The sequence below is a fragment of the Pholis gunnellus genome (genome assembly GCF_910591455.1).
Source record: "Pholis gunnellus genome assembly, chromosome: 6".
In the NCBI taxonomy this organism is placed as follows: domain Eukaryota; kingdom Metazoa; phylum Chordata; class Actinopteri; order Perciformes; family Pholidae; genus Pholis; species Pholis gunnellus.
In genome coordinates this window covers 25,877,495-25,904,816 of record NC_136532.1, presented here as the reverse complement: position 1 = coordinate 25,904,816, position 27,322 = coordinate 25,877,495, and the positions used below count along the sequence as shown (strand labels likewise).

At 40.8% G+C, this 27,322-nt stretch overlaps 1 protein-coding gene across 1 annotated transcript; it reads right to left on the bottom strand.

Moving 5' to 3' along the window:
- Nucleotides 1-1,104: 1,104 nt before the first annotated feature.
- Nucleotides 1,105-27,274, bottom strand: ppil2 (peptidylprolyl isomerase (cyclophilin)-like 2). The gene is made up of 20 exons (XM_079160531.1): nucleotides 27,145-27,274; nucleotides 26,888-26,937; nucleotides 25,953-25,998; nucleotides 25,673-25,735; nucleotides 25,269-25,320; nucleotides 24,321-24,372; nucleotides 23,864-23,955; nucleotides 23,533-23,622; nucleotides 23,360-23,435; nucleotides 23,067-23,227; nucleotides 20,676-20,751; nucleotides 19,702-19,808; nucleotides 16,103-16,192; nucleotides 13,845-13,878; nucleotides 9,320-9,437; nucleotides 8,335-8,391; nucleotides 5,875-5,947; nucleotides 3,903-3,965; nucleotides 3,070-3,212; nucleotides 1,105-1,391 (listed from the first exon to the last, which is right to left on the bottom strand). The coding sequence occupies exons 1-20, from the start codon at nucleotides 27,174-27,176 to the stop codon at nucleotides 1,274-1,276; spliced, it is 1,593 nt and encodes a 530-aa protein (XP_079016657.1). The 5' UTR covers nucleotides 27,177-27,274; the 3' UTR covers nucleotides 1,105-1,273.
- Nucleotides 27,275-27,322: the final 48 nt, after the last annotated feature.

Here is a 27,322-nt window from a genome sequence, read left to right as displayed (position 1 = left end):
TGCTATTTCGCAGAAAACGTGTCTAACTGAGAACTACATTTGAACTGTATTGACCCAGTGGAGGTGAGCACAAAGAGCAATGAACACGTTAAACCAGCTGAGACTCAGTAACTGTGAACGGTTATTTGATAACTGAATAAGAAATGTCTTAGCTGGTTATTTTCCAGTTATTCAGGTATTTCAGTCTAGATGGAACCTCAAAAGGTTCAATATATTCCTTCAGAAACTCAGATTTTATCAGATTTTTCTGTCTTTCAGTTTACTAAGTGAACATTTTCTGGATCCCAGTTTTGTGTAAATGCAGTTTTATTTTGCCTAAGTTGCAAAATGAATGGCAGTTTAACACTTTGAAAATACCTTCTGGCAAACAAAAACAGATTTATTTTAAATGCCAATTCAATACAGACATGACCATAAATATATAAACAGTCCCATGCAACAACAACCTATGCCACAGTAAACAACAATAGTGCTATTTCTTCCTTTCTTCTTTGAAACAAAAGCATTTTCAGGTAATTTCGTCACATTTTGTTAAACTCCGTGATGTTAAATGAGAGTGAAAACATTTAAGAAAATGCCTTTTTCTGGTCAATTTAGACTCACAAAAGAGATTTTGTGGCGTTTAAAGTAAAAATCAAACTGTTTTTTGTTTGGTCCTAAAATAATCAGACCACCAGTGAGGATTTGACAAAGTGACCGAGCTCCAGATCCACTTGACTTTGACACAATAACTATAACTCTGTCTGCAGAGCTCCGTGATGAACGATTATGGAAACGCGTCCAGCTAATCCATTAAAAACAGCCGGGAGTCGAGCCAAAGTACAAACGCCTGCATGTCGTCAATGCTTCAGCAGAAAATGAACACAGTCTGGTGTCGGGAGTTAATTACGTCCACAAATACTGATTAGACTGTCCAGGACCAAACATTGATTAAAGCGTCCAGGACAAAAAGATATCGATCGGATGGTTTTAGCCCCAAATATTGATTAGACCTCGTCTTGGATGACGAAGACGAGATTAATTACACAGAGTCTCTTGCTTAATAAGTGCTGATATCTTCAGCTCTCAATGCAATGTCCTTAAATAAACAAACTGTCTTTGAAAGGTGTAAAATGAGAATATGACGCTATTATTTTTTGTAAAAAGTAACTTTAATCGTTTCACAACACTACGGAGAGACGATACACACACACGTATGAATGAAATTAATTTTGCTCACGCTCAACCCGACCAGTGAACGCACAGACTGGCTAGATGCGGAATGCGTCGGTTGCTACCAGGAGCTGAAGTCCCCGAAGCTGCTCTTGGATTTGGACTTCTTGGCTCCGCTGGTGGACGGCGCCGCTCCGCTGGTGGACGGCCCGCTTTCGTCTTCAACCGCCGAACGTTTTCTATAAAAAAAAAAGGTAGAGGAACAGAACATCACGATGAGCAGCTTTTTTTACCACAGACGTGTTCCTCTTGTAGATTACGGGTTTCTCTGATCTGAGATTTACCTTTTACCTCACATGAATCCGTTCTCTCTTTGTAAATGATGTTGTTTGTGCCTTTGGTATAACACAGACTACAGGCCTTTCTGATTTATTCTTCAGAGACAGACACTATTTCAAAAATAGGCTGCACCTTCAGATACAAACGCATGAATCATTATTGATTACCCTGCTGGTGATTGTGTTTGTCATTCCCTCCTGTATGTCTCTATTGATCAGAACCATCCTGCAAATACAAACAAGCTAAATGCCACTTCTCACCCCCGTCTCTGGTCCTTACCGCTAACCCCTTCATATTACTGCTGTTGCGGATGTTTGGTTTGTCATCTTATTGATCATCTCTTATTGAATATCTGCACTCTGCCTACTTTGTACTGCGACTGCTGCACAACGATTCTGGACAAATACGGATTTAAATTAATTACTGTTGAGACACCATCTGTTGCTGGAGGAGGTAACACGGTGCAGATTGAATTACCTGATGAAAGTATTGCAATATTTAGATATTTGCAGTATTACAAACTGGGCGTCTGTGGCGACATTACCGGGAGTTTTTCTTAATTGTAAACACACAAAGAAATGTAATTATACACACAATTCTGAAAACCTGAAGCTCATGTATCAACAAAAAGCCTCCAGACTCTAAACTCTTTTGTTTTCACCCTGTTTTTCTAAATCCACAGGGACTGAACTCTTAAAGACCACCACATTAAAACGCACATATGAAGTATTTTCCCACAGACAAAACCCTAAAAAAAGACCATTAATGGCTGCTGAAACACCCTACCTACGTGCATGAAGCTAAATGTGTGAACATGATGACAGGAGAAGGAGAAGATGGGCGATGATAAAACGATCAAGAGCATAATTACCTCTTCAAGCACACTTCAGCCAAAGTAAAACATTTTTAGTTCAGCTAACGCACCTTCATTTTGCACAATGACATTTCAATACTCACACACATGCTACAAGGCTTGTGCAAAAATGCCTTGGATGCAACGTCTTTATTTCTCTTTACTGAAGCCATTCTACATATAAATTAATGAATGGATCCCTTTGAGGGATTTAATGGGGATAAGAGAAGGTTTTAATGTTTCATTCTCTTCATCATATTTCACTGAGATAACAGTAAACTTCAATATTATGCCAACAATGCCCAAAACAATTGTTGTTAGATACAAAACTTCAAAAACAAAACAAAAATGAAATGTGTTGTAATAACACCTAAAAACAACACAATATGCCTGAACTCAGTGGAAATGGTGGAGATAATAAAGCTGAATTATCCCTCTGGGGGAGATGGGTAATCTTCTACATAATTGGAAACGTTGCACATTATGTTTCTGCTCCTTCTGCGTCGCCATATAATCATGTTTTATCGTCCATTCATTAAGATCCCGTTCCTCAAGACGCTCACGTGGAGGCCAGGTTACCTTTTACATCCAAACTCTGCCTGGAAAGTGGAATAAATGCATTTAACACACGTCACAGCGTGACTACTACGGCAGAAGCAGAGTGTAGTTTGGTAAATCAGTATGCATGCACGTGTGTGTGTGTGTGTGTGTGTGTGTGTGCTTACTTCGTGGCAGGGTTGATGTATTTCCCCACACCGGCTTTGAAGGTTTTTGGCGCCTGCTCCTCCTTAGCTTTCTGCTGGGCGATGCTGGTCTGCTGCTTCTCCTCCTCCTGCTTCTGCAGCTCCGTTTCTCGCTCCGCTGCAATCTGAAAAAACACAAATCAAATAAATCTCTCCAAAAAAAAAACACGACAGGCCCGGTCAGAGGCCCACTTACACTCTGCAGTGCTCCAGGTGGATTGTTGTCCCACCTTGCTTTTGTAGATTTCCAACTGACGTGGTTCAAAAGTTTGATGTTTGATGGTTTTACACACATAAATACAGGCACACTTCCTGTTGCCGCTGCTCTTTCACGATCAAACAATGCCTATACAGGTGAAGTGCTGACCTCCAGCTTTAATTTTAGGGTATTCATTGTAGGCCCAGATTGTCCGGCTGCACAAATAACATAATCTGGACGGACTGTATGTACAAAAGAGGTTGGGTGACAAGATGATATAAACTGCTAGACAAAACATTGCTCTATAATATAATTTGTACTCAGATATCTCTTTAATATCTCTTACTGTATAACACCGTTGTGGGCAATGTTTGAAAATCAATAAGTCTATATTTCCTTATAGACTCATAGTGGAGGATATTTATTTCCATTTCCATTAATTTATATTTTATCCACGGCTGAAATGTGTTATTTCTATTATTGCTGTACTTGGATGTTTGGCCTTCACTGTGCAGAATGATGCATGGACACACAGTCATTATATGTAAATAAAAATCACGTTATATCTTAAAGTCATGTATCGTACACGTATGCAAACAGACGGAGCGACACTAACCTGAGCGTCAGCTTCTTCGTACGGGTCCACGAACACAGTCGCAGTTATGATCTTGATCTCCGACTGAAAAACAGACAAACCACTCAAATTAAATCCATCATTTCCCCTCATGCTGGTTACCATTAAATGATCTGTAATAAAGATACGAGTCTCTGAAACATCCACCACATAAAACTAAAAAAAGAACTCTAGCTTACAGGTTGAACCGTCATTTTGGGGATAAAACTCAAGAGTTAAAGGCTTCACAAACTGTTTTCATCTCAAGTACTTTCACACAGAATGTGAATTTTACGGTGAAAATGAAACTTTTTTCAAGAAGAAGTTGATTTTTCTGACTGAATAAACGGCGTCAACCAATCACGTTGTCAGGAACAGTGTGATTCAAAATGTACACTATAGTGCACAACAACGCCGAGGCTCCGGAGTCCGAACCAAGACGGAAAACTTTATTTCTCCCAAAGAAATAAAAATACTGCTTTCAACCTTGACAAAAGGCGGCGCAGACCACAGCCACTCCTTCTGCTCTTACCTTTCACAATAAAAGCCCAACACATATACACCGTGTAACTGTTAACCAGAGGGAACTCAAAGTCTCTCAGAGCCTTTCCCTAAAAAGGAAGCTCAATAGACTGTCTTACAGCTAACCTCAGACAGACTGACAGACGCGGTCAATAGGATCCTGGTTGTTCATCCTCTGCCTGTGCAAATCTATTCAAACCTTTTATTGAAAAAAAAAAGTGTCCAGGTCTTTTGGTTCAAACCGTTATAAACTCCCAACAGAGAAAGTCGGTGTGGCTCTACCACATTTGAAAGATTACTTTTACTCGCTGCTCAAATTAGGTGCATCTGTTCAACCAAGATTACCGCGTCGGGTTAAAAGAGCCTCTAGTTCAGGCAGCGGTGGGCATTAACGATTTGGGAGAATTTATTAACAGCGGGCAAAACTCTGTTAGCAAAGAAATACAGAACGAGCAGATAAAATAAAAATAATTAGACGGTGTGCCTACGACGGAGATTTCAAGCCTAATCAACTGAACACTAGATTTACAAACTGGATATCCAAAAGAAATAACAATATTTTACTCAAAAGGACAATTAAGAGACATTCCAAACTGTGAAAGACATTTATAAAATATCTACAATCACTATTTTGAGCAAGTTGTTAAAAAAAATGACCCGTCAGATGTGGACGAACCAGCGCTGTTCCTCAGAGTTTACCGGAGGTGTTCTATGCGGACTGTGTGACGGCTTCAGGACAAAGAAAAGCTCATTCCACACAATACGTTCAAAATAAATGGGAAGACGATTTCAAAAAGGAGGAACGGTTCAGCTATTGTGACTGTCACCAACTCGCATATATGGAGAGAATTTAGATGGAAGTGTCTTAATTGCTTTTTTTTTTTTTATTACCCAAAAGCAGAAAGCGCACTTTATAAAAAGGAGATGATTCAAAGTGCTGAGACTGCGTGGGAGCAAAGATGCCAACCACTGGCAGATAATTTAGGAAATGTGCATTAATAAGACGTCTGTGGTCAGAGATGCACAAAGCTTTGGAAGACATAATTAATACGAAAACACAATTAGGGAAAGTGGACTTTCATTAAGGGCACTTTGACAAATATTTACTTGGAGTTCTTCTGAAGAATACTTTAATTGCATTTCACACATCTTTTAAGAGCTTATTTGAAATGTAGAACAGTGACGCAACACTTCTGCTTTGCAAAGACGGGATGACGCATGTGAAAGGCAGAATGGCTGCTTCTGCTTTTAAACGAGTGAGTTTAGAGATCTCTCGTGAACTTAAACCGGACCTAGAGTCTGTGATCTACTCTGAACACGGGTTAAACGCTGCATTTCAAGATAGTAAAATGAGATAATATGACTCATTAAAAAAAAAAAACCTGTGAAGAGATATTTCTACACTCGAACGTTTGTAAGTAAAATCTGGACCTTAAACATGACTAATTCCTACCTTTGGTTTGTCTGATTTGGGATCACTCTCCACGTTCTCCATGGCTGTGAGGGCCTCAAATCCACCAACAATCCTGCAAAAAAAAAGAGATGTATGAAAGACTTCTTATATGTAAGAGAAAGAGAGACCTGAGCTCCACACACACACAAACAGGTCACTTTGATTCTCTACAAGAAATACTCACTAGAGCACCACCGCTGAAAATAGCCCAACAAAACGCACCATTTCCTCCTGTTTGAGTAACATTGTCCAAAAGATCCAAGTACTACACAAACCCGTGTACTACCATCTCAACCTGTAGTTTTCATACAATAAGTACATCCTTCAGCGGGCTAGGGGGGGGGGTTGTGCAGACCTAATTATATTCCTCAGACAACAGTGCACGCGAGTTGCTGCAAAAAGCAAATGTTTACAGTCTTTGTTATCGGCACACCGGCCTCATGGTGTACACACAGCAGAGGGAACAACCGCTGAAGATATAGAGGCTGTCAAACGGCGAGGGCCAAGAGGCCAGATCTGTTAGAGACTCCCCCGCCGAGGAGCACTTTAGAGAAGTTGCTCTTTTAACTGCCGGGTCTTTATACAGCTGCTCCTGGGGGGCTGTTACCATGTGTAGAGCGAGAAGACACACAAGCTGTAACACCCAATAGCTAGCAGGGGGGTTCTTCTCCGGGCCACATGTGCTCTGCTTCCACATGTTCAGTTGAACCGAGGAGCTCCACACACTCCACGAGTCACCGACTTTGCGATATCGGACAAAACAACGAGGGTCAGGGTTGTGCACCGGTTTCAAATGTGTCCACCGGTAGAGATTTGGGAACACCGTTTCAACCCACATTATGATTATCGAGGCGTTTCTTGAATCCAGGTTGTAAAATCCAGAGCAGGAGGAGGCCTCCCAGCCAACCCAAGATGAGGAGGAGCTCAATAGATACATGACTACCAGGCATTTGCACACTGCAGTGTATTTTGACTGTGTTTTGTCAGCTTTTTTGAAATGAAAGATGAGGAAAACGCTGAAGAAAAAGTAAAATCTTGTCGTTCTTTTGGTATATCAGTCAGTCAGGCTGGCTGGAAGTATTTGGCACCTTAAAACATGTCTTCAAACACTTCAAATTGTTGTTCTCAGGAACCTTAAAAGCTTCCATTTTGAAAGAATTTGTGTTTAAAAGAAAAAAAGACGAAAACATTATCAAATGTGATGAAGTACGGTTTGTTATTTTAAACCATTTCATGATTTAATTTACAGAACAGCTGTATCTTGATATATACCGTGATAAAAGCTTTTGACCATATCGCCCAACTCTACTTACATTTTCCAAAATGTTTTTCCTGCTAACGATCACGCGATAGATTTGCTTCAAACAACACGTTTTGTCTCAAGAACTCTCATCTCCATTCATCCTTCTCACATTCACTTCAACACTTAAAGTGATTTGGCAATTTAAGACGTTTTCAGATCAGTCAGAACCAAAACATCAATGCTTCCACACAAAGGAATATAACACCGTAATCTCAGTTAATTCACTTTAAACTTATTATCATGAACAGCTGGTGTTAAACTGGACAATAGGAGTCTGCAATACGGATGGAAATCACTAATCCACATACACTTAGGGAAAGTCAAACACTGAACATTTGGAGGAAAATAATCATTTGAAGTAATTTCGGCACTAACCAATATTGGATTTTGAACAGTTCCATATAGCTGCAGGTTTTAAATGAGAACATGGACTCACTCCATCAGGATGGCAGCCTGACATCATTTCATTTACGCTTCACACAAAGGATTACATTGCAGCCCATTTGTTTTCATCCCCATTAGTCACTTAGACGCAAAGAGATGGTAACACTTTCAGAAAAACCTTTCCTCTGCAGAGTCCACAAACGTTACGAATAGATCAAGTTAAGTGGACGGACACCGACCGTCTCATTAAATGTGCAAAGACTACCGTCTGGAAAGAATGAAAAGCTGGACGAGGAGGTTAAAGCTGGAGCTCTTTAAGTGTGGTGACCATGTGAAGAGTCAGTCAGTGGAAAGACGTCTGAACATTTTTAGACAACAGCAGAAAAGACGACCGTTAAAGATCACGGTCTTCAGTTGAGATTCAGCGTCCACTAAATGTTTCACAGCTCTCGTCCTGGAGGCAGACTGGAAGTCACAAAACTGTTTACTCTGTCTGGAGCTCCAACAGAACCAAATGTGTATTAAAGAACAACATGAGAGGGTGAGACAGAGAGAGACAGACACAGAGAGAGAGAGACAGACAACAACTACAAAAGAGCATGTGGCGGTGATCCAACGGTTTGTGTAAATGGCACTGAGCATGAAGTAAGTGTCTGTCAAGATCGTCACCTTTCAAAACCATCTGCCTCGGCCACTAAATTACACAAAACACTGTCACTAAGCCACAGTGGAGTGGAAAGAGCTTAACATACACACTTAAAAATCAAGTTTACCTTCCAAATACTGTGTGCTTCCTGTCGAGGTAGATGCACGACCGGAACGTGATGAAGCTGAGAGACAACAGAAACAAAGACATTACTTTCGTATAAAACAGTTTTGAATGAATATGTAAAAAGTATTGCGAAGAAACAAGATCTCTAAAAATGTAGCTTTTCCTTCACAGTACACTTTACACAAACACTTTAGTTTGACTAAATACACAGAATAACCTTCAAAAACAAGTAGAAACAAGACATTTACACAAGGTCCATTAGTAAACATTTATAGGAAGTTACGTTACTACGTTAATAAATAAACTGTTTCACATAAATGCTGAAGCTACGAGTAACTTTCATTTTGTGTGGGTTTTGGCGGCCCCTGTGGACAAAAGCGGTAGTGTTTCTGAGCACCAGAGTCCCTTTAAAACACCTTTAATTTTACTGCACCAAGGTCTGACCGTCTGGTTCTCCTGGTGCCACCAAGGACGAGTACTTAGAATAACTATAGAAATAGACAATCATCTCGCTAAAGGTCTTGTTTACTCATGTAGCTCATAAAGGGGCATCAGTGTTAAATCAAGACTGTTTCATAACCAGTTTAAAGTTCCTCACAGTAACTTTAAATAAGAGTTAAACTAAAGTGTATAAAAGGACAAAATTAGCTTTAAAAGCAAAAAAGAATCATCGTATACATAGTTTCAAGGAAATAGTCAAAAATCGACTACTAATTTGATTTGCAACACTTTCCTAATGAAATTTGTAGGAATGACTGTTGACTACTGAATAAGTAAATGCAATACACATAAAAATGTTTTTGCATCCAGTATATGATATTTCATACGGACAGACAGTCTTTTTCGCCTGTGGGGCCTCAGCAAAGAAATCAAAAGGAATAAAAAGACAGTAAAAAAAACCTAAATATAATTCTCTGCTGACTGTCTTCTTCTGACAGAACGATAGTTCAAAGTTTAGGCTTTTTTAACAAAAATACATTTCTTACAACTGGGACTTGTTGGTGTTTGGACCAGAGTTTGCCATGCTGAGAACCCCGCGGCCGGTATGAGACAGGTTGGGCTTAAACTCATCCTTGAAAGGCTTTCCCCAGAAGGACTCCCCTCCTGGGAAGAGAGGAAGTGGGTGAGGGAGGAAGGAAAGAAAGAAAGACACAAAGGGGAGACAGAGACACAACAAACTGTTTTAAAATATGAGAAACATCTTTGCTGGAAAGCACTCGACTTCCCTCCAATCAAAAAACGAGTGTGGTGTAATTTTCGCAGTTGAGAACGAGATGAGTTTCTATAAGTGAAGCTCAAACAACCTTGTGCACGGAGAACATTTTGACAAGTGTGATAAGCAGGAAGACCAGAGGTATGAATCAATAACATGACTGATGGCTGCGCTTGTGGTGTGCAGATAAAATACACGTTCCTGTTGACTGCAGGGAGGCAGTGAAGCAAACATGGAAGTGCATGCAAGTGATAAGAAAAATAGCAACTAAATTCAGAGAAGGTGCCAAAGAAGGCTCAGCAGAGGATGTACTTCCTGAGGCAGCTGAAGAAGTTCAACATGCCAAAGACAATGATGGTGCACTTCTACACAGCCATCGTTGAGTCCATAATCTGCTCCTCCATCAGCGTCTAGTACGCTGCAGCCACTGCCAAGGACAAGGGCAGACTGCAGCGCATCGTTCGCTCTGCTGAGAGGGTGATTGGCTGCAATCTGCATTCCCTCCATGACTTGTTCGCTTCAAGGACCCTGAAGCGGGCGAGAAAGATTGTAGCCGACCCCTCTCACCCTGGACACAAACTGTTTGAGTCCCTTCCAACTGGCAGGAGGCTGAGGTCCATCAGGACCAAGACCTCCTTGGCAATAAACGGTTCTGATTCAAAGACTATATCGACCGTAATGATAAATAAAATCAGACATTTAAGTTAAAGCTCGTCCCTGTCTATCAAATGAAGTTTCTTGTTATTCCACTGATCAACTATTAAGAACTTGTGTCCAGATGGCGTCTTTTTCAAAGGGCCGGAGTCTTTATTCAATCTTTCCCGATGAGCAGAGAGCGCAAGACGAAAACGCGCTGCAGCCAATGCTTCAAGACGAAAATCTATGAACTTCTTAAGAAAAGTGCCGGTGATGTCAATGTAGAAAATGGAGGAGGAGCTTGTTTTGGCTGCGTCTGTCTAGCCTGAGCTACAGTATACATGTCAGATCATTGGGAAGACTGAAAGGTTTTAGGAGCAGCTGGGTGGATATTGCTGGTGAGTGTTGTGTTGGTTTACAAAAAGCAATCAGAGCTTTTTAGATGAAAACAATTTCCCCTTTTCTGGCAGAGAAAGATGCTGTGTGGACTCAGGCCCCAACACGCCAATAAAACGAAGCAAAACACAGGGAACGAAACATGCTAGCCGATGTAAAGAAATGCATTCAAAAAACGCAGCTTTGCAAACGTTTAGCAAGGAACGCAATGCGTTTAACGTGGCCTCAAGGATGTGTTTTGGTGGGAAACACTGAGTTTGTTTAAATGAAAGTCCACATGGCACCTTTAAGGCACGAACAAAAACATCCTTGTTAAGAAGAAGGGAAACTTTGCACTTCGGTTGGGCAAACACTTCTCACTTGTTGTCCATGAAAATCAATTCAAACACCTTTGGAGGAAGTCATTTTAGGTAAAGGGCACTTTTCCTTTAAAAGGAAAATCATTACGTCAGCACCTTGGAGCAGAAGTTGGCTGACAGTTCACAGTGTTAATCCGTCATTTAAAATGCTCCTTCTGGGACTGAATGAATGTACAAAAATAAATAAATAAATAAAAGTACACTTTGGGGAGTAAAACTGATAAGATTGAGTTCATGTAGCTTTTAATTTTCCGCTCCAATGCCCGTCATTACATCTTTGTACTGTAACTTACGATTAAACCCATTAAAATACATTTCTGGAGCCACCAGTACTACTAAATCAAAATAGAGAAACAGAACTAAGACTCTTTTCTCAAGACCTGTTTGTCCTTGAACACGGAGCCGTGTAGAGAGCCCTCAGCTGTGAATCATTAATTCAGAGCGACTCCATCATTAAGAATCACCATGATGAGCGGACAGGAATACGCACTGCAGGAGCTTATTGGCTCCCAACAGGGGGAGAGGGGATTTGTCGCCCCGAGGTGTGGTTCACCGTCCTGCCAGCTGGTGTACGCTGCGTGGAACAGTGTGTGTGTGTGTGTGTGCATAAAAGTACAGTATATGCTGCGTGTTTACTCTGGAGTGCGAACGCATACCAGCAACCAATCAACCCTTCAGAGGCTTTGTGCAGCCGTCAACTTTCCCGTGGTGACATTTCTGCATAATTTATCAACTCGCTGACATTTTTAGAGAACGGCTGGATCATAAATGAAGGCATAGCCGAGAGAGGAGGATGAAGAAGGGAAATTAATTCTCACCAAAGAGTTGACCAATAAATCAAGAAGCATTCACTCCGATAAATTTAACAGTACAACCTCAAACTTGGGACAGGAAAGAATATTAAAATATCCTCCACTGACTTGACGTCTTGCAAAGCATCTCCGCTCATCAACGCATTTTTGGGGCATTTCACGTGAGCGTCTCGTTTCATACTTTGAATGAGTCTCTGGGATTTCGTTTACAAGTCGATGTTTAAAACATGTCTCTTCTCTCCAAAGCATTTTGGATTAAATGAGGCTCCATTGATCTTAGAGGAAAGCGTCAACGCTACAGTGAGCAGTCTGCCGGATGTGTGAGAGGGATTTACTCAACTCTGTTCCAAGGATTTTCTTGACACATGAATCTCAGAAATTCGAGCTTCAAGAGGGCATCACATCATGATTCAATGTCTTATTTTGCCATCTCTTATTCCCCGCTAAAAAACACTCAAATCATTGATCGTCTCTGAATAAAATGCTCTTTTTTTCCCCCTTCTCCTGCATCTTGTATTCATCACTATATGCGAGCAGACGAAATTACCTCTTCAAAGAGCAGAATATAAAAGAAAAGATGATATTTGTCACCCCTGCTTTGTTCTGCTCAAGTGAAGAAAACGATATTTCAAAACATACAGAATGAAAACAACTAAATGAGTCCAAAGCTTCACGGCAGCTGCTATAATTCACAAAATATCTATTTCTTGAATTTGTTCATGACAAAGTCTCTGAGAAAAGTCTTCGTCAGATTCACGACGTGTTCTTGAACCGCCGACTCGTTCGTATCCGTGTTTTGATAACAATGAATCTCGTCGTCCTACTGACGTGAAAGCGGGTTTCAGTTGATCCTATTAGCAGACAATCGCCCGGCCAATCCCCATAAAAGGGCATCCGACTGCACACACGCATTAAAAAGAAAAGTAGCATATAGTTGAGATAATTAAGTCAAGAACGCCCAAATGAAAGTGTAAATAGTTCTGTGGATAAGTGGAGGTATTTCTGCAGGAAGTGAAGAGATTGTTTAAAAGAAAACCTCCACATGGCACCTTTAATGTGTGAACATAAACATCCTTGTTCAGAAGCTGTTGAAACACTTCTCACTTGTCTGTGAAAATCAATTCAAACCTCTTTGGAGGAACTGATTTTATGCTGCTTAATAGTAAAATAACACAAAATGTTGCGTTGTGTGTACGGTTTAATTTTGCCTTTGTCAAGGTTGAAAGCAGTAATAAAAGTTTGTCGTCTTGGTTCAGGCTACGGATCCTCCATGTTATTGTAAACTATAGTGAATCACAACGTGATTGATTGATTTATTCGCAGAGCAAAAACTCAGAGAAGTCAACCTTGTTCTGGTGTGTAAAGACGTTAAATGTGCTCTGGAGTGTTTATGGTTCTGTTTTTACCCAAAAAAACGACTCCCAAATAGGAAAACATTGGTGAGCCCCATTGTTCTTATTAATACACAAAATAACAAGTGCGTAAATACACGACTACAGCATGTTACAGGACTGTTAAAACCTCTTTAAAAGCCAGTCAAAGGCCTGTCCATGAGTTGTGTCCACGTGTTGTTCAGTCCAGGTGAGGAGGAGAATATTTGCCCACAGGCCTGAAATTCTGCACCTTCATAAATCCGTCACGGTGGACGCATTTCTTTGCGCAGCGTTCAGGGACGCCCACAGAACACAAGGCTCGCTCTGTGCTGCGAACTCTCAGAGCAGCTCGGACGACACGGAGGCAGGAAATTAACCGCACGAGGCCCTCGCAGTCAATTACAGTCCGCTGCCTCTTAAAAACAGGAAAGCTACACCGAATGCCGGTCGATTGGTCGTTCACCACACCCTTATTCTGTACCACACACACACTCAGCCTTCTTCCATCGACATCGTGTGTGTGTGTGTGTGTGTGTGTGTGTGTGTGTGTGTCGTCTGTGCTCCCATGTGCCTTCACAGACTATATTTAGCAACACTCTCTGACTTGCATCTTGGGTTGCAAGCGGCATTTACGCAAAGCTTCCAAAAAGGAACTATTAATAATTCAACAGAGACAGTGTTATGCAATTCAAAATGTGCTTTCAGTGCAGTGTTAGTTTTACCTGTGCCGGTGCCAGTGGGGTCCCCTCCTTGAATCTGGAAACAAAAAGACTCTGTTAGGTTTGGTTGACGTAAGCTGCTGCACATAAAAAAAAAAAAAGTAAAAAAAAGTAAAGAGTTGCTCACATTACATATAAGAGGAAAATGTTTCAAGTCTGCATGTGAGACTCTTATAAACCTTACAGAATTCCCTGACGTCACGTATCCAACTTGGAAGCACTGGTAACAATGAACAATAGAGGCCTGTTGTCAGTGACTACGGCTCAACTTTTCCTATTATTGTTGATATGGTGGAGTGCTGCTCTGTGCATTTCTCTGGACTTCTTGTTTAAAAAGGGGGTTTTGACCGTCGCTGCTGCTGCTGTGGAGCAGAGGTTTGACGGCACAAAGAGCAAAGCTACATGCTGCAACACGGCTGCAACACGGCTGAGTGACAGAGCAGCAGCAACAACAACAAATGGATAAAGCAAAAAAATACATGTATATAATAAACTCTGCAGTGGTGACTCGTTTAAGTCACTTCAAGGACTTTTTAATTGGTTATGAAAGTCTCAATTTAATACCGACGCCTCTATATGACCGACATAAGTAAACCACTGGCCATGAGACTGGATATTCCTTCAAGGTTATTCTTAAAGCTGCGACGTTGGTTTGAAAACAAAGCATTGTATTTTTCAGTGCTGTATTTTGTGTTTATGGCCGATACTGGGGGAGGATCAGCAAAGAGCAAATAGTATTCAAAATGTTTGAGACTTTCTTTCACTCGCTTCCCAAACAAATACCAGATAAAGATCGTTACGACACTGAAACACCACAGCTTTTGTCCAAAGGGGGCGCCAAAATCCACACTAAATGAAAGTTCCTTGTGGTTGCTTTAAGTCTTAATTTCCATCCTCGTAGCACAAATAGCCACAACAGCTGGTCTGAGTTATCCGTTGAAGTATAATGTAGTTTGTTACATTATATTTAAGTAAACCTGAGACTGTAATAAGGCCTAAATCACAAAGAAGACTGCAAAATCATGTAAACATGGAACATAACCAACGTTTCAAAACATCTATAAAAAGGTTTTGTAAAGAAATTCATTCAAAATGTTGATTGCACCTTAAGATCACATGCACATAAACGTGTTTTGATGAGAAACTTGGAATGTAAACTAACCGATTATTACAAAAACTCTCCAAATCGTAAGGTCTCAGCACTTCTTCGTCTGTGTATACAGGTTTAGTTTCACATACTTTAAAAAAAGCTTAAGAACTAAACGAATAGCGGTCTAGTTCTTTCACTTCTATGTCAAACTACATCAACAGCAAAAATGTGCTTTTGCTGATATTTTTTTGTTTGTTTCAGCAAACACGAATCAAAGCTGATGAATGCCTTCATGTTCCCCGACTGAATGGAGACAGCGAGTTTAAAAGAAAACTGCAAGACAGCACAATAACGTGGTACCTAGGCAGCCGTGTGAAACGGTTGCATCATATCGGTGTTGAACAATTCTTCTCCGCGTTTGAGCCCGAGGCACAGAAACTTTGACGAGCCTCGCTCTCTTTTTGTCAAATGTTTTTAAAAAAGTATTATCTGAGGGTGTTCTGTACTCTCTGTACAAGCGAAGGATACGGCTCCCAATAACAAACCGCCATAAAAAGTGTTTTTGTTATGAAATGATTCTCTCCAAGGCCACCCCCTCCTGTCCTCCTCAGCTTTGGAGGAGAAGTCGAAGGCGTAAGTGGCAAGAGCAATTATGGATCAGCAATTCACAGCTCGCCACGGTGTCTGAAAACCACGGGACAGAATATAAAAAAGAAAGAAAGGTAAGGGTCCCCTTGAGACCAGATGTCCACTCGGAGCCACTTTAATTATGGAAGAGGCTGCTCTGGAAAAACAAAGACGAGCGGCTGATCAGAGACTCGTATTTCAAACGCTCAGTCTGGGTTAATAAGATTCAGTCTGAAGAAAAAGATGCATTCGTCTCCATCTCTGACGCAGCGAACACTAAAATATATTATTGGAAAGAAATAGACAGTTGTTGTCTAGCCAATTATTAATATTACATCTTATTTATCTGCAGAGGACTTGTTATAACATCTAAATTAGAGTTTAAAACGTATCATTCTAATCTGTCCAAACCAACAATCAAAGACAAAGACTGCTCTTTGTTTTGGTCAAATTGTGCCAAAGGGATTTTAGGTAAACTGGTGGCTTTAGTCGGGATAAAAGCTTTTTATTTATTGTATTTTATTTAATTGGTCAAAGTCCTTACCATGAAATTCCGGATGGACCTGTGGAAGACTGTCCCATCATAGTAGCCTTTTTTACTCAGACGGATGAAGTTCTCTCCGGCTTTGGGAACCTGGAGGAAAAGAACATGCAGAGATTGTTGAGGAAAAAGCACCAAAAATAAAAATAAAACAATTAAATAATAACATCTGCTGCTCTATACGCTCACTGAAATCTGTGCTGAGGTATAACTTTAGTTAAGTGGCATTGAATACACACTCAACCTTGTAACATTTAGATAAACTGGATGCTGAATGTCAAAACCAGTCCGATAACACTTAATAAGATTACAAGACGTCATCACGCCGACTCGTCCACCTGAAGAGCAGTTTGTTTAAAACTAGCTTTTTGCTTCTGCCGATTGCATTCACGCTTAAAAAAAAAAAAAAAAAAAGAATTCATAAAAGTGGCCACATGTGATTGGCTCGTTGAATCACATGTTTTCTGATCCAGGAAGCCCACAAAGAAACCGTCCGGGTGGTTCCATTTCACAATGTGTAGGTTGGTAATCGCTCCAGAGACCCGAATGTATGAACACAAGAACCGTTCTTCATGATGTCGCCTTTAAATAATAACAATACAGCACCTTTAAACATCATCATACCTCATTAAATCTCCAAATACGGTCTCATTTAGCTTATAGTTGACAACCCGAAACAACAAATAAAACAGGAAACTACTGTCTGTCTGTCTGTCTGTCTGTCTGTCTGTCTGTCTGTCTGTCTGTCTGTCTGTCTGTCTGTCTGTCTGTCTGTCTGTCTGTCTGTCTGTCTGTCTGTCTGTCTGTCTGTCTGTCACACACACACACACACACACACACACAGAGTGCAGCTGCTGCCTGAGGCGGCCTCACGTATCTATATAGCCAGAAGCCAGGCTTAGCAGGCTGTTTTGTTGGTGTAATAAAAAAAAGACGTGTAATTTTTTTTCCAGCTTCTAGGTGAAGGTACATCCTGGGTCATAAAAAAGAAATAAAACTTGTAGGCATCTTGTAAATCATTACAGAAACACACACTGACGGAAGCTAATTTTGACTGACTGGCCCTGTGTGAAACCAGCCGGTATTTGTCCCCAAAGCGGGAGGCGGGGCTTCTACATTGACGCCAGTCTGGTCTACTGTTATTAGCGTCAATAGCCACGAGGAACACTTCTGTGTGTCTGCGTGAGAAACTAACTTTTTCCCCGTCGGCATAACAACGGCTGATGGTTTTCCTAGGATCACCAGACGCGTTCGTAAAAAGCCTATTTTTAGTCTCGGGCCTTCGTTCGAGCTCTGCTGGTCTTATTTCCGCGCCACGTCTCAATTTTGCTGTTGGGGTTCAACGCTCTGCCTCTTTTTTTTTCCCTGTTGGAAATCCCAGATCTTCAAAGCACTCTGGTACAAAGAGGCTTATTGTTTTAAACCACGAGACGAAAGAAATGGATCGACTTTAAACAGTTTGAGACACTGAAATAGATTTTTGTAAAAACAGTTATCTAAGGGCACATCACATTACGTGTCCACGTATGAATAAAATGCATGCATGTCAAAATATACAAGCTTCGTCTGCTACTTTCCTCTGAATCCTTTTTGATTTTTGAGCAGAATCTTTCCCGTCAGAGATCTCTATCTGCTGCAGCCCTGTAGCGGGGGGTTAATGTAGCGTGTCTGCATGCTTTTTCGGCTTCGGTGTGTGTGAGTGAGAATGTTTAAAATGCAATCGTATTCAGAAAACATGCCCAGGTGCCTAAAATTGTCAGCAATCAGGGATGTTTGCTGGTGCAAAACTTGGCTCCTGTATTTCCCAGGCAATCAACTCAAACATTATATTCAAAATGTACTTTTCTGCCAGGATTGTGTGCATTTAACGACCTTCCTAACAGTAGTTCCTTTTCACCCAAATTTAACATCAGACCATCTAAAGAATACTGTGTGAATTTGTTTTTATATTATTTAGGTAGCTCTTTTTCCCTCTCCCTGCAGGTCAATTTACATTTTTTAAATCGTATGTAAAAAAAAAAAAAGACAAATTTTAATCTCACACTCAAAGAAAATAATTGGAATATCTTTAGTTAGATTTAGAATTGACTAAAAATGTAAATTTAGACACAGTCGTCGTATTCTAGCCCACTCCGGTGAATCTACCGTGAGTAAGGTACACAGGTACACGCCGCGTCATCCGATCTCCAACATCTCCTCTCACGGCGACCGAAAAACACCCAAAGCTGAAAACGAGCAAACGGGCAATCTACGGGACGGTGGGCTCTGGATGTGTGTGACAGAGAGTGTATGTGACAGTGAAGCGGCACTCATTAATTCATAAACAGCAGGCCACGAATAGAGCAGCAATCTTGTGAGGAAACCACTGGGGAGGAGGAGGACGAGGGACACAGAGGGCAGGTTGTCTAACTGCTGCAACTTTCCCCCTCATTATCCTGATTCGACAGCGCAGAAGCCAATGAAAACCAAGTTGCATGAAGAAGCGCCTGGTTACCGGGGCAGAAAAGCATTCCTGGAACTCACACCTGGACTTTAAAAGTAGAAAAAAGAAGAAGAAGGGAGGCACACATTTTTGCCAAGAAGTAAACTTGGCAACCTGAGGGGAGAGACTCTGCAAGAGGCTGATTTCACTGTTTTGAATGTGTCGCCCTAAACACGCTTTAACCGCCAAAACCTACGTCTCAACATTATTTTAGAAACTTACACCTTTAAATTAAATCAGCATTACCTCTGAATCAGAGCCTCAGTTTCAAAAACACCAGGCGTCATTTATTAGACTGTATTTTAGTGGCCAGCTTTGCTATTCTCAAATATCTACCAACATATGTGTCAATAAAAATGATATCAGCTTCTAAAGGCTTGAAGAAATACTACTTTTTATCTTTTCAACATCCTTCAAACACTATAAATAGACCCGACGTATCATTTTAAATGAACTGCAAAGTCCCTTTTTACTCGTTTATCTTTAAATCATGTGAACATTTGAAAAAAACGAACAAACCCGAGGGCTCGGTGAGCTCCGTGGAAGGTTGTGATTCATTTTTCTCTCTTTTCTCAAACTGGGGCGACGCATGGACAGACGGGCCCCTACCTGCAGAGCCAACAGTGTCTCCAGAGCAGCAAGAGTTTAGTCAGGACTACACACAACCACACAGCAGCAGTGATTCAACTACGAGTTTATATTTACTATTCTGACATGTTAAAGTGCTGCCGCTCACAGCCTATTGTTCTATCTTTAGGTTGTGAAAACACACACACACACCATAATTTGAAGAAAACCAACCGTTTCTAGACTTCAGACCACTCAAAAGCTCTTTAACACTACATGTCATCATTCACCCATTCATACCCAGATGACAGGAGCTACCATGCAAGGTGCCACCTGCCCATCAGGCATTCATACATGCAGGAACAGCCCGTCGTGGGCAATTTGGGAATAAGTGTCTACTTTGTAATCCATTTTTGGGGAGACGTAGAAAATAAGGCTCTGGAGGCATTTCCCCCCGATACTACAAAACACATTATTTCTTCCATTTCTTCGTCTGGTCTGTGATTTTATGTTTGTTGTGTGTGTGTGTGTGAATGAATATGCGTGTTATTACCTTATCACAGTGCAGCTCCACGTTCAGGTCTCCCTTGTTTGTGTGCAGACGGACGTAGCCCTTCTTCTTCACATAGCGGTAACGCACCGTGTCGTCCGCGATGGCATCTATGACATAAAAAACAAAACAAATCCAGCCTTTTTAATACATCTTTAGAGATGAAAACATTCGGGATTATGAGAGAGAGAGAGAGGGAGAGAGGGGGGATGTTATCTTGAAGAACAATCGTCAGACTTTATTGATTGTTTACGAGTCCCAGCTTGGAAGATCTCTGACCTTTAAAATCCTCAGCAGAGCTGGTTGTTATTTAGATTTATGCAAGTTTTATTCTCCCTTTAAGCATCTTAGCTTTGTTTTTATTTACTGTTCAGCCTTCATACAAGACAGCGTTACTCAAGCTGACGAAACATGAACTCACGTTAGAGAAAGAAACTACAAAATCTGGCAATTAAAATATAAATCCTTTCCTGCATTCAACACTACCTATATATATATATATATATATATATATATATATATATATATATATATATATATATATATATATATATATAAAAACACAATATAAAGACAGCACGGCTCTGTATTCTTAGACTAGGCACACGTCCATAAAAACACAAGGCATGTCACCCTGTTTCTGGAACCTGAACTGGGTCACTAAATCCAAACATGGCCCTTCTCTTCTGAACTTTACTGAACCTACTACACTACTACATAAGAGCAGATCTCATAAGAGCAGATCTCAGAGGCTGACAGGAGAAGACAAACCAGTCGAACCGAGCAGCTCCCAGTTTGAGGCTACATTCGGCTGCGTGTGTGATCACGAAGCTGCACTTTGCTGCTACAGAGCAGGCGTAGACTGTAGCCGGTCTATTCCCCCCCGACCGGTAACGATTAAAGCAGCTAAAGAAAGAAGAGGTGAATGTTTCCGCCTGCTGGGAATGTGGACGTTGTTATTTTTGATGTTCACTTGCCTGCTTCTTGTGTTGTTGCAGGAGTCATGGCCGTGGATGTGAAGGAGGAGGAAACTCTGCCCGTAGAGTAGTGGGCCTGAGGAAAAAGAGACAGAAAAATAACAGCTTTTATGTCACATTTTACTACTTTTAAAACACTTCTCCTGTTATGATGTCAGATCGATTGTGTAGAGATTAGTTTTTATTTTTCTCAAATGTAATCTGTTCTGAACGGCAGAAAGCTTATCATCAGTAGAAGTCCGATTAGAGCCGTCACGATATCAGATCTTAAATACCCGATTATAGTGGCCAAAAGAATTCAAGACAGCTATATCAAATAACTTCAGCATTCACTTTGTTTAATGTGCGTTTTGTCTCAAAATGCGAGTGTAGGGAGACGGAGCGAGTCTGTAACCGTACAATAGAACAATCTGCATTTCCTGCAGTTTCCACAAAACTGGCAGGAAGATGCAGGCAGAGAGAGAATTATATTTAGTGTTGCTTGACCCAAAAAAGAAAAACCCAACTCAAGGTCCACTTATTTTTTGAAGGCCTTTCAGGGGCTTTCAAAAGCATCTCATGGTCTTCAGTGGGAGGAGTTTGATCGGTTCCCATCATGCGACCAACGCACTGAACCTGGGTCAGCGTTGAAAACAGAGTCGTCTGCTGTGAGGGATGAAGATGTGCTTGAAAGAGGATAAGAATGAGCTTTCACACTGGATTATTTAACGCTCTTTTAAGCGTAATAATGTGTCTGGATAGGGGTGAGCTGAGTTTAATAGATTAGTTAAAGAAAGAAAATGAGTCATTTAATCGTTTAGGTCAAACAAAAAAAATTCTCATGAGTGAGAATCTGCTGCTTTTCTTAGAGTTTTATCACAATAAACTGATTATCTTTGGGTTTCTCTGGGAAAATGTGATCGTTATGATTCACTATTTCATGAAATTTTACAAATTAATAGACACATGACTAGATGAATGAAATCTGAAAATAAACAGTACTTGCAGCCCTTATTTCTACATTTATCCCTGGAGATCAGGTCCTCTGCTCAAAGGCACTTCAACAGGGCAGAGACATCCCTGGCCGGTCCCCACATTTACTCAAAGTGGTGCATCAATCGAAAATAGTTTTCAACGGCGCATAGATTTGGACGAGAAACTCCAAAGTGGTTGTTATTTTTCTGGCGGTACCCGACGCAGATAAGACCTGCAGTGACGTCACAACCTCGGGAAATCCTCCTGCGATGACGGAAAAAGTAAACGCAGCATTGTAGATTTATACCATCTCCTACTTAGATGTTTTAAAAGGTTCTTTGGGTTTAAATCTATAGTAGAATAGCTGAACAGAAGAGTTACTGGAGGGAAATGAAAGCGGAGACGTGAAAATGGATTTTAAAAGCTCGTGCGTCTACTCTACGGTCCCGGTCTAACATTCTTCTGCTCTAGTTCTTGTGAAGGCGCATGAAAGCCCAGACGGTTACCTTGTGCGCTCCGTCTGACCTATATTCCCTGTTCCCTCGGATGCTGCCAGAGCGTCACCTCGACTGTGAACTCCAGACGGAGAGCAACCGAGGAAAAGCTCACCCACAAAGAAAGAAAAACCCAGACGGGGCGCAGCATCAAAGCAGAGCCGATAAGAGTCACTGATGCCGTTTAATGCGAGTCACACGTCATCCTCTCCGGTTATTTAAGGACACGGTGGTCGCATCACCGCGGATGAACCTTTTTTATTGTTGCACATCTGTTTGTTTCCCTGCAGTTAAACCCGATTAATAACCACGGAGGGCAGACATGTAAGAAGATTACAGTCACTATCCAGAAGGTATTTTAAAATAAAGCATATAAACCTGCTGCATATTCAAAGGAGGCCTTTGTTTTTTTTTTATCTATGCATCTAATGTTTCAGACCTCGACATGTTCTTACTGCCCGAGTCTTTGACTTAAAGCGTTCACTTCAGCTCCTGTAGAGTAAGATGTATCATCATCATTATTATTATTAAGTATTCTTCATCTCCCTCTCAGCACAGTGAGGCTTCTTTGTTCTGTTTCTGGATGCAGTTGTTTGTCACACCGTCGATGTATTACGATGTATTACTGAGTGTTTGGCTCCCTCCTGTGTACAAAGTGAAGATGACACGTCTTCACCAAATTAACGCCCTCTTGAAATGCTGCAGCAGCACAACTGAAGAATTTAATCATTCCTTAAAAAAAAAGAAAAAGTCAAAAGCTGCGATACAAACGTATACTTAGAAAAATACTTCAGGTGCTCTTACAAAGCATGTACAGTATGCATCCTACATATTGTAATTGGACTGTAAATTGAGCATCTTTCAACTAAATGAATCTTTACGAATCCTTCTCTTGACTTTATGCAGTTTTACATAACTTCAGCATCGTGGTGTTTTTACTCACAGCGTTCAGTTTGTCCGTCTTCTTGGCTGCCTTCTCCTTCATGGTGGAAGCCAGGAGCGGGTCCCCCTTGTAGTCCTTGTACAGCTCAGCTAAGGTCTCCCTGGTCTCCATGTTGGTGGTCTTCAGGTGGTACGCCGGGTGCAGCTTGGCCTTTTCCTCATCTGAACCGTGCCGGGGAAACCAGAGCACGAGGAAGGAAAACGGTTTAATCAAGAAACTTCCATATTCCATGAAGAAGTTTAACAGAAATGCAGAATTCCTTCATTACAAATAGTTAATAACAAATAACCCACCTGGATCCAACACCTTCAGGTTGTTTTTCACGTGGAAGAAGTTGGAAACATTGAATTTATCCAGGTTTGTGGGGTCCTGAAAAGACAAAAACAACCCCCCCAAAAACGATTAAACGGTTATATTTCCTTAAATAATGTGCTTTCAACTTTTGCAAAGCAAAGCAAAAACCCACCTGAAGTACGATAATGTCCTTCCTGGTGAAGGGTTCGTCGGTCAGCAGGTCTTTAAAACTTTTGGTCTTGATGTTGAGTTGCTCAACAGCCTGAGTGGAAACGGAAACATTTAGGAATTGTGTATCGTGTGATTGAACCACCAATTTGCTGACTCCCCGTCTACACACTAATGGGTTTATGGCATCGCAAAACACACTTCATGAATCCAGGTGATCAGCTTGAAGTCATCGAGAGGACACTTCATACAATCTTGCAAAGAAATATATAATAAAAATCACAAAGCTATGTGTGTGTGTGTGTGTGTGTGGGAGAGTGTGCGAGCTCACCAACCTCATAAGAAAACACGTTGCCGGTGACCTTGTTGGCCACGAAGTGAGAGTTATTTGTGAAGATGTTGTACAGAACGGGGCAGTGATACTTTCCTGGAAGACAATGGAAAGAGAGTGAGGAGCGAGCGGAGCGGCCGACAAACAGTCTGAAAACTTCTCATACAGAAGTCAAGAAATACTTTTAAGTTATATATAATTAAGTTATATCACCTCTCCCACATCATCCTCCTCCACTTGCTTTAATTTACTCTTATCCCCCACAATGACCCTTTAACACTCTTTAAGTCTCACACACAGCAGGGCAGTAAGAAAAAAGCAGCTTTGACCTTTTTATTTCAAACTACTTACCGTCTGATTCTGATGATTAGAATCAGGGAAGTTAAGCCGTAATGACTCACTAGTTTCTACACGAGTCCTTTAAGGTTAAGAGTGAATTGAACACTTAGATCTTTATTTACCGTCGTTGTTCTTGGCGAAGTTCAGTTTGATGAGGGACTTTGCTTCCAGTTTCTGTGAGAAAGAAGAAAAGTTTAGTGTCCAGCCAGAAAAATAATGTCATCAAAGATTATTTTACAAAAACAGAATGGAAGAAAAAAGTTTCTCCTGTTCCTAAAATATTCAGCTATTCAATAATGAACACATGATAACAACTCAGAACAAACACCTGTGGTAAATAGTGAAGAGTGTGGCCTCTAAAGTAAACAATTAAAGGGAACCACCCTTGATGTGGATGTTCAATCAGTGTCGATAGTAAATGTAGTCGACGGAAACAATAAATTCCTCCGTGCTTCCTGTATTGAGCCAGAAAGCTGAGTCAGCACCTGCAAAATCTGTTGTACTTCCTGCATCCAGCTCCGTCATCTGATGATATTTTGGAACAGGCGGTTTCATCTTAAATTTCTAGTCAGGGGGTACACAGAACTTTCTAAACCGGTTGTGAATTCCATTTTTTTTTTTAACCGCACTTCCTTGTTCTGCTACGTTTTCAACTGCAAAAATGTCATCTCAAAATACGAGTACAGGACGTATTTTATAGTGTTTTGACCGACTCAGATGTTCAGCCTTCTTTAAATCGAGTACACGGCCGAAGAAACGCAGCTGAAAGAAGCTGCGACTGCATTAGCCGTTCAAGACGATATGACCAGTGGTGACCATCCGGGCACGGCTCTGGGTCAATACAGCACGAACACACCGAGAAGCTTGTTGCTTCTGTCGACATCGCATTTATTCTGCAGAGGAAGAACTGCCGATAACAAGTAGCTAAATCTACAACGCATTTCTTCTCTTTCCTCGAGATGAATGACTTTTTGTAAATGGTCACTAGAAAACAAAAGTTCTCAACTAAAACTAAAATATGTAGATTATTATTTAAACCAGTAGGAAGCGGCCTCATGTTGTTTGCTCACCTCTCCAGAGATGGGGTTAGTGCCATACCTCTTGATCCACGGCATGATGCTCCTGAAACACACGGTACAAAAGGAAGTGATCTTTATTTAAAAGGTCAAAATAGAAGCAATCAATTTCAGCTGCGACGTGTTCTCAACAACAAACATCCTTCATCCTCATCTCATATTTGGCCTTTAACGATTCACTTTCATTTTGCCCTCAGTGTGACACCAACAATGAAAGACAGATCGCTTGAAGAGGGATTACTAAGAGCTCCATGTATCAACAGTTACTGACGGATATCTTAACCTGAACTAGTGTTCAGCTGACAGACATATCAAGCAACAAACATAACAACCCTGTAGAACCAGCACACAGTTGGACATGCCTATTGTCATTTTTATTGTTTGAATCATCTACTTACAGCAGGTCAAAGACGACTCCCTCATCAGTACAGATAGGATACTCAAACGGCTGCAGAGACAAGCTGAAACGTTTCAGAGAAAACACTGAAGTCAAACAACTGCTCAGCAACACGACACGTCCAGACAGGTTTTCATAGGTTGTATTGCATACATTTCCCCATCTATTCAATATATTGCTGTAAAGTCTCCTCCAATACTGGTGGAGCAGCATGGCCAGATTTTAGTTATTGGTCTCATAGTAGAGATCTCTGTGCTGATGGTTAACAAGACGCTTCTTACCTGCAGTGGTCAAACGGAAGCCGTCTGAAGTCTGCCTGTGGGATTTCTGAAAAGCAAAACGTAAAGCTTCTATTAAATCCAGTGTAGTAGTATAGAGCGTAGTAGTATAGAGTGTAGTAGTATAGAGTGTAGTAGTATAGAGCGTAGTAGTATAGAGCGTAGTAGTATAGCATGTAGTAGTATAGAGCGTAGTATAGAGCGTAGTATAGAGCGTCGTAGTATAGAGCGTCGTAGTATAGAGCGTCGTAGTATAGAGTGTAGTAGTATAGAGTGTAGTAGTATAGAGTGTAGTAGTATAGAGCGTAGTAGTATAGAGCGTAGTAGTATAGCATGTAGTAGTATAGAGCGTAGTATAGAGCGTCGTAGTATAGAGCGTAGTAGTATAGAGCGTAGTAGTATAGCATGTAGTAGGCCCAACAACTGTAGCTATCGTTAATGCAGCGACAGTGGTTCCCCCACAAGTGGTCGCAAAATTATTTTTAAAAAACAGCCTTCTTTCTTACACACAAAATCAATACATTTTCAAGTCTCACATTAAAACTTTGCTTCTTTTTTTAACTTATGAAGCTCTGGATATTTTTTTTAATGAGATGAATTCCTGCTTTTCTCTGTCATATATCTTGTAAACTAAATATTTTTGGGTATTTATTAGAGTTTTGGTTTAACAAAACTGGTTAAAGTATTTCTCAATGATAATACTTTTGTGCTTTTACTTAAGTAAGATGTTGAATGCAGTACTTTTACCTGTAAGTACTGTAGTATTGCAAACTTCTACTCAAGTAAAAGGTTTGAGTACTTCTTTCAGCACTAGGTAAAAGTATACAATATATAGAAGACAACAAGTGTATGATAGCTTCATAACTAACGTTATGACTGTTGCCTCTTGTTTTAACCAGGTTACATTTAAATTAGAGATACATAAAAATACAACTCACCTGATCGCTTCCCTCCATAATATTGTGTGTACTCTGAACATGTGATGTACCTGTAAGGCGGAAAAACACACACATAAATAAGAGGAAAGACAAAAGAGTGACCTTAAATAAAGTTAAACCTAAACTAATGCCAGAAATAAGTTACTGTAAGTTAGCTAGCTAGCTAGCTAGCTCGTTGGCAAACACTGTTAGCTCGCTAAGCTAACAACAACACGTACGTAGTGCGCTGTATCACCCGGGATAACTTTAATACTTACATTTTATCTTTCTGGTGCTGTCGTTTCCCCATTTTGACTGTTTGTGTAGGTCTAAGAGATTATTAAGGTAAAAAACGACGGACCTTTACGTCAACAACACACAGCCTGCTCGCCTTGTTGCAACTTCCTGTTTACGTTATTTTACGTCACCGTCATTGACGGCATACCAATTATACCC

What these genes read in the sequence shown, in the direction of transcription:
- ppil2 (XM_079160531.1), bottom strand. Translation starts at nt 27,176, where the DNA reads ATGGGGAAACGACAGCACCAGAAAGATAAAAT. An exon ending in CTAACCCCATCTCTGGAGAG is followed by an intron (nt 24,373 to 25,268) that starts GTGAGCAAACAA and finishes TCTTTCTCACAG; the next exon opens with AAACTGGAAGCAAAGTCCCT. An exon ending in TGGAGCTGCACTGTGATAAG is followed by an intron (nt 16,193 to 19,701) that starts GTAATAACACGC and finishes CTTTTCCTCCAG; the next exon opens with GTTCCCAAAGCCGGAGAGAA.